Below are 7,849 nucleotides of genomic sequence, written 5' to 3'. Positions count from 1 at the left end.
ACAGATCTATGAGTGTGTGTGTGTGTGTGTGTGTGTGTGTGTGTGTGTGTGAGTGAGAGAGAGAGAGTGTGTGTGTGTGTGTGTGTGAGAGAGAGAGAGAGAGACTAAGCGAGGCTTTGGGGAGGGTCATGCCCACCTTCTCTACACTTGGAGCATCTCCCAGAGTGAGTAATAAGAAAAAGATCACGTGCAGGAACAACCTTGCATCTATATTTAGATGTGAATGTTTAGCTGGGAAATGGCATATTGGTATAAGCAGGTTAGTTACTGTTGGTTACATGTTTTCCTATACGATTTTTGTCTGTGTGTGGTGGGTGTTTTTCTTCTTTTTTTTTTTACATTTCGACAGATTTTTCCAATCTTTTCCACCTCAATCCACCTAATCTTTTCCAGGGATCTATCACTCATGATTTAACGCAGGGAGCCTCTATCTGTATTCCACAGGCTTAGAGCATGATTGCTTCGAGCGGTCTGTGATCGAGCCTTAACCTGACGTGCAGCGTTCTGAAGCCCAACATCTAAACTCTGTTTCATCCTCCATCGCCCCTCGTGGGGACTAGTAAAGGAGGCTGTGTTTGAAGTTCAACTGCACCTTTAGATATCAAAGAAAATGTCACTGTCTGAAATATGACTGTTTTTAGCTTTGGGGGTTTGTCCGGGCCCACGATGGGGAACCGCTCCCACAGAGTGGCAACCGAGTCTGGATGAGAGAATGTGAACAATGGCACAGAGACACACGCATAAATCAATCGAGAGCCATTTAATATCTGTTAACGTCAATTCTCCGGTCTCGAAGCCCCAGACATCGTCTATGTCTTTGCTAATGAGGGTGCCCCCTTTTATTTCGCGCTTTAGTGTCGAAAATAGTTTCAGTAATGCGCTAATTCTGAAAACATGGAGGTGGCTGATTTTATGGCATGGGTTGCTATTTTGATCGCTGAAGATGGTCGCTGAATAGACACGTTGGAGTCTGGTCTAAAAGCAGCACAGAACACTGCCACGGGAAGAATGTATCTGTTGAATGAGAGATAAATGACTTAAATGGCATATCAGGAGGTAGGTTTTTAAAACGTTACCCGACCATGTGGTCTCAAAGGGATTTATGGAGTACTTGGAAGTGGATTAAAGGGGCTCCTTTGAAGAGGAGGAAGTGAAGTTCATTTGGTTTGCATCTACACCTTTATCTTTGAAAGACTTTGTAGTATTTTTCCCCTGGAGGATTTCAGGCCTGTTGTGCAGACTGACGTGCTTTATCTAAAGAGGGGTTATGTTCAAAGTTGAGTTAGAGACTTGACGAAGACGTTGGTGTCTTTGTAGATTAGACCTAGTGGGAGAATAACCTAATCATTGTTAGGTAATGGCCAGACTGATTCGCTGAGATTTTTTTTCTTTTTTCTTTTTTATACCATTGTCTCCTAGGTAACGCATCAGTACTCAGGCCTGCATGTCATTGCATAGGACATTTCTGAAAGAAAAAAAGATATCAAAATTAAAAGTTTCCTCTTCACTTCATTTAACAGAGATAAAAAAAATCCTCCGTCACTCTCTCTTTTTTTCTCTTTTTTTCAAACACCTTTCCTTCCTGGAGCGAGGGAGAAGGGTTCTTTTTTTGATGCGAAAGCTGCTTTGTGGAGCAGACAGATGGAGGTTGCGCTGCGGCAGATAGGGGGGCGCTGTTATTGTATAAACAAAAGGGAGCCCAGCTGGTGAAGAGAAATCGGTATCTGGAGGCCCTCAGTATCTCTGGCAGCCACGGGAGAGATGATCAATGCTGGGGCCGCTGGAGAAGGCGCTTAGCCACACTAAGCTTCCTGGCAGCCAGGACTTTGTAAATGGCATGTCAGATACCAAAAAAAAAGAGAATGCTTTGTGGCTTACATATACTGACCAGTCTTTTCTCTGCTGCTGTGCCCCTGCTGTTGGTTTTCCATGACGTGCAATGGCACATCCGCAGCGCTGAAACGGTGTCGTTATTTACGTTTGTGTTGCGTGCGGCAGAAGCGAAGTTAGCGACGATGCGCCCGCCGAATCACTCTGGCCGAGTGAGACGCGTGTCTTGCATGGGGGATCATGGCGGATTCACGGGCGACCACAGCAGGACGATGCTGCCCGTGAAGTGAGCCTGCAAAACTTGTCAGCAGATGCCGCGAGGTTGATCTTCCTTTTTCAATTACGTGAAGTGTGAACGCGGTCATACTGCGTCTGCTTATCGGGAAGCGCATCTGTTCAATTTACTTTTTTTTTCATCCCCCTTTCACTCTTTGCCCATTTTTGTAGGATACCCTACAAAGCAATCTACATATTAATCTATGCACCGCATTGCCAGTCTGTGTATGGATGGATGGATAGGATAGGATTGGAAAGTCAATGAATGCATTGTGTGGAGTCTGCAGTGTATGCTTGTCGAGACTGCGGTTCATTCCAGGGAAGTGTACAGTACAGTAGACATGTTGTGAGATTTATAGCTGGCTACTTTTTCCCGCATGCCACATATTTCATAATTAGGTGTTTGACATTAAGACTTTGACAGGTGGAAAATTGCCAATGACGGAATGATGATCTACAATGCCTATCAATGAGGCCAGCCAGTCATCCAAAAGCAAAGAGTGTTTTCGCATGCTTTCAAATACTAGAGGATATTGTTGCAACAGAGCTCATTTTTTGAATGCAATCAGCCATTCAGATTGAGGTTTTTTTCCCACTCACTCTTGCTCGGCACAGAAATGTGTCAGACAAAAGATAGGCAGAAACAATGAGTCGCGGATCCTTGTGGCAAGGCAATGTGTCAGTTTGTGTGTGTGTGCATGTGTGTGTGTGTGTGTGTGTGTGTGTGCGCGTACATCCCACATTTTCCAGTCCAACATCTCCCTCCAAAATCAAATTGTCAATCAACCCATTTACTAGTGTTGCTTGTCAGTTATCCGAGCTGACAGAATGAGTCTGAAATGTACTGATGCAATATTCATGGATTCCGCGAATTATTCCATGTGTTCCTGAACTTTGACCGCTCTCTCCCCGCGCAGAGATCCGAGAGGCCTTCAAGGTGTTCGATCGTGACGGGAATGGCTTCATCTCCAAGCAGGAGCTGGGCATGGCCATGCGCTCTCTGGGCTACATGCCCAACGAGGTGGAACTGGAGGTCATTATCCAGAGACTCGACATGGACGGTGAGTGGTGCCTTGGGCCAGGGGTTAGTCGGGGGGACGGGGAACGGGAACGGGAACGGGGGAGGCAGCGGCAGATATCTGGGGGGTATTTCAAGTACGTGGTTTAGTGACAAGCCTGGGTAAGTTAACTCAGTGTAAGTGGTAAACCACCTACAACAAGAGTCCAATGACATTGTTTTGTTAGGAGAATAAAACCCTACAGCTATCAAAAAAATGGAAAGATACCAAGGCACTCATCTAGTAGAAAGTTTAAAATGTCTTTATTCTACTTGGCAACACATGATAAAAAATGCACTCCGACACGTTTCGGCAACACGTTTACAGCTATTCTACTAGGAGGTTTACCACTTACTCTGAGTTAACTCACCCAGGTTTGTCATTAAACCATGTACTTGCAATATCTGGAACTTGCAGAAGTGAATCGCTTTTTGTTGTTGTTGTTCTGCATTCTGCACCTCCTCCTCATCCTCCTCTCTTCCTCTCCTCCCCCTTCTATGTCTCTCTCTCTTTTTCTTCTCTCTTCCCCCCTCCGGGTCGCTCTCTCTCATAGGGGACGGCCAGGTAGACTTTGAAGAATTCGTCACCCTCCTTGGTCCCAAGCTGACAGCGGCTGGGATGCCAGACAAGTTTAATGGGACAGACTTCGACTCTGTCTTCTGGAAGGTAATTATTATCAGCTTGCTCTCATTATCACTGACAAGGACAGACACCACACGTGCCCACGTAGATTGCCAACTAAATTATGCATGGGAACGTTGGTCCCTCCCAGAAAGAGGAAACAACATCATCAACAACAACAACGACAACAACAGCAACAACAGAAGCAACCAAGCATAATCACTCAATTCCATACACCTGGCATGGGTGGCGTTTTGCATAGCTGGTTCACGGCAAGGTCCTGGCACAACAAGGGAAATATAGGGAAGCCATTGCAGTTCACCTTGTCTTGTAATGCGCTGTTCAGTCTAATCACGTCCAATTGTTTGTCAGCGCCTGGACTGAGTCAGCGGGTCAATGACATGCATCAGACGTACAAATTGTGAAAGATATCCATCCTTTTCGCGGAAAACCATTCCGGAAGGGTTTCAAGAGTAAATGTGAAATTCAATTTAGGTGTATTATTCTTGACGAATGAATGCTGGCACATCCTGATACTGCAGTACAAGCAGAATATATAAAGTAGTGGTGAACTACAGCTAATGCATACAAACTGCAAAGTGACTTTAAATTAAAGTTTGGGTGATTCAGGTACACTGCAGCAGATTAATGGTGTGCATGCATGAACAGTCAGAGGTAGAAAAGGCCTACATTTAGTCTGCATGTGTTCTAAGATAAAATAAATGCTTTTTCAGGCCATGAGACACGTCACCATGGAATGAAATAAAATGTTATATGTGAGCTTGGGGGTCATAAGGAGAGTAAATAGCTTCGGTGATGAAATGTATAAACACCCAGGCCCTTTTTTCATATTCAGTGCGACATGCAGAAGCTCACGGTCGAAGAGCTGAAGAGACTTCTGTACGATACCTTCTGTGATCACCTGTCCATGAAAGACATCGAGAACATCATCATGACCGAGGAGAGTCACATCGAGAACCCAGAGGACTGCCAGGTGGATATAGACAGTAAGGGAACGCATCTATTTACTGCACGTCATCCATATATTTTCATATATGTTGGCTGAGAGTCAGATTTGGTGCTATGATTACGGGAGATGGTATGAGACGGTTGTTGCTTTGGAGAGAAAGAGTTGAAAAAAAGTATTGTGGGTTGTTCTCCATCATAATTATGTTGTTCAGCTGTTTGTACCTGTTGTGCGTGATGGGATGTGTACGCGGCAGTGGTGACAAAATGGCAGCGCTAGGCACCATCACCAGACGCGTGCCGTGCAGCACGTTTAATGAGATCTGGTTCACTAGATCAGGGACCCGAAACATCATTTTGTTCTTGATTACGCCACATATTCTCTCCCCTCTCTCTCTCTCTTTCTCTCTCTCTCTTTCTGTAACTCTCTCTCTCCCTCTCTCTCTTTCTCTTGTTGCAGCTGAGAGTCCCACGCAGCAGGTCAAGCAGACATGCGTGAGGAAGAGCCTGATCTGTGCGTTTGCCATCGCTTTTATCATCAGCGTCATGCTCATCGCAGCCAATCAGGTCCTGCGCAGTGGCATGAAGTAAAAACAATGGACCAATGGGAGTGATCCGTCGCGCTTTGACGATATCACACCTACCTGACTGAAAGAAACAGCAAAAAAAGTAATAAAAAAAACAACGACTAAAGACAAATAATGCGATAAAATGAGGAAAAAAAACAACAATGTTGTGCACCCTAGGTCACAGTGGATGGAATTGGAGGAGTGCTTCAGACCCCTAACTCCTCTTCTCTGCTTTCTTTGGACTGGAGAAGGCAGAGGATGCATGGGACCCCAACAGGAGATCCTCCCACTCAGTGCATGAAGTGCATGGATGTGCCGTCATTTTAAAGCATTTTGTAGACATAAAAGCTTAAGCAGAATACCCAAACGGTACCCTGGAGGGCTTGCAACATGGCAGGTTTTGGACCTTGTTTTCAGCAGCAATTCTTAGTAAGTAACACACTGGGCATCTAGGCATAAAACCTTTCCAGTAGTCATTTTATTTTGGAAAACAAAGTTCACACACACAAGCCCTCTGTGGTAATGTTTGTGTCATTTTTGCCAGCGTTTCCCAACAAAGATGTTGAAATTATGTAAACTAACTATGAAAAACTGTGACCAATTCAATGTGGGTCGGCGGGTATTCTCACAAAGAGGCAATTAGCTTAGCACCTGTGTTGCAACTTTAAAAAAAAAGAGAACTGAGATATGTATGATGTAGTAGATATCAAACCACCTGCATGAACAAAAAGGGCTGTTTAGGACATGCTCATGTTGTGTAGTTATTTGTAGTGACGTAATGAGGTACTGTGGACTTCCTGTTGCACTGAGCACCCCCATGACATCTCACTGCCAAAGGAGCGATTCCAAACCACTGAGAAGAATGATTGTCATCATCAGAACGGTAGAACAGTCAGCAGACACTTAGCAACATGCTCAGACAAGTACAGTGAGGACGTAATGGAAGGACAGAATAATTACATCTAGGACAGACTATGCACATGCGGAGCACTCAAATGGGTCTGAATTTCTAATAATTGTAAAAGTTAGTCTAAATGCATGCACAATGAATAATAATTTGCATTTATTGGCCCCACGCCAAATATCCATTACCACGCATCGGGCAGAGGCCATTTCAGAGAATCCCAGGATAGGTTCTCCATAAATGTTATGCCTTATCATCGGCTGAATGTGAGGGTTGTTTTAGGGGGCTCGTTAACATGAGGCGGGGTGGCTTATTCCCCTTAATTTGAAATATATTCAGCACATTATCGGAGATATTTGAATAATTCATCTGATTTGGATATTTTTTCGTCACAGCCGAGCAAAGGCGACTGTGTGTGAGTCTCCAGGTTCAGGTCTCATCAGCTCGTTAAACATCTGCCCGTTTTATATGACAGAAATGTATGCGTGGAGGACGAGATCATACCTTAATCCCGCCTCCGGCTCGTCTCGGTTCAGTTCATTGTTTACACTCTGCCACATCAAGACACTGCTAAATCCTTTTGCACATTGATCTAAATGTCTCCAGGGTCTCATATATGATATGCATCACGATATCAGAGCAAATTACCGAAACATCTGATGCGATCTGACGCGATCTGACAGGGGATCTCTGGGTGTGCAGGTGGGGGCATCGCCCAACATTACCATGTGCTGAAATAGCCTACTTCAGATGTGTAGAGGATAAAGGCATATTCCTGTCGATGTGTTCCAATCTCAACCAAAGCTTCAACAAAATCCGAAGACAATAAGAAAAGTACTTGTTTACTGTGCACTCGTCAAAATGAGTCTGAGTGCTGGTATATTACTTTATTGACGAAGTTCTACTGCAGCTGTATCAACATTGATTTCTGCCTAAGAACTCCCATTGTTTGGCAGTCTTTTGACTGCTCTGAAGCAATATGGTATACAGAAGTGGTGGAGTTGTGATTTTTTCCAGTAAGCGTATAAATAATTGTGTGAAAACTTGAACAGTGTTATAATATAACTGTTTCAAATAGTGTTGTTGAAAGATCCATGCATTTGCACATAAACAATTAGAAAAAATAGGAATGTTTATTTTATTATTGCACTTTAAAACCTCATAGCACACCAAACATTACTCATTGTGCCATTATCATGTATATCTTAAATGAATTTTAAATATCTAAATATGAAATAAGACAAATATGAACTTTATTTTTACTATTTATTTATTTCTATGATACCCTATTAGATAATTTATGGCAATACAGTCTTTGTTTAAAAAACAAAATCAAAGGCATGTTGTTCTTTGACATAATGTTTTGCCTTATACATTTTGCTTTTTATCAATTCTCTAATCAGTGTTTACAACAAAAGCATTTCAAGAACTTTGATCCAGTCAAACATTCACTGTTTAATTTACTCTTTGCGAGTGACATAACATTGTAATCAATGAACTTGTTCAGGGTTCAAGTCTCTGACGGAGGAAAAGGAGTCACATTTTTTGTCTCACCCTGTAAACGTTTCTTGAGTGCACAAAATTGTGTGTCTTTCTGTGGTATGGTACCTGTATTTCATACAAAT

General features: G+C 43.3%; 1 protein-coding gene across 1 annotated transcript in view; it reads left to right on the top strand.

Moving 5' to 3' along the window:
- The window catches only part of LOC134089527 (calcium-binding protein 7), a 20,332-nt gene extending 12,502 nt beyond the window's left edge, over window positions 1-7,830 (top strand). Inside the window, exons 2-5 of the mRNA XM_062543972.1 lie at window positions 3,024-3,167; window positions 3,718-3,830; window positions 4,642-4,792; window positions 5,212-7,830. Of these exons, the coding sequence (XP_062399956.1) occupies window positions 3,024-3,167; window positions 3,718-3,830; window positions 4,642-4,792; window positions 5,212-5,342 (539 nt within the window). The 3' untranslated portion in view covers window positions 5,343-7,830. The remainder of the gene's footprint in view (window positions 1-3,023; window positions 3,168-3,717; window positions 3,831-4,641; window positions 4,793-5,211) is intronic.
- The last annotated feature ends 19 nt before the right edge of the window (window positions 7,831-7,849 follow it).

This window comes from Sardina pilchardus, chromosome 8 (assembly GCF_963854185.1).
Source record: "Sardina pilchardus chromosome 8, fSarPil1.1, whole genome shotgun sequence".
NCBI classification, from domain to species: domain Eukaryota; kingdom Metazoa; phylum Chordata; class Actinopteri; order Clupeiformes; family Clupeidae; genus Sardina; species Sardina pilchardus.
Note: the sequence above shows the minus strand (reverse complement) of the source record. Positions and strands in the feature narration are given on the sequence as shown.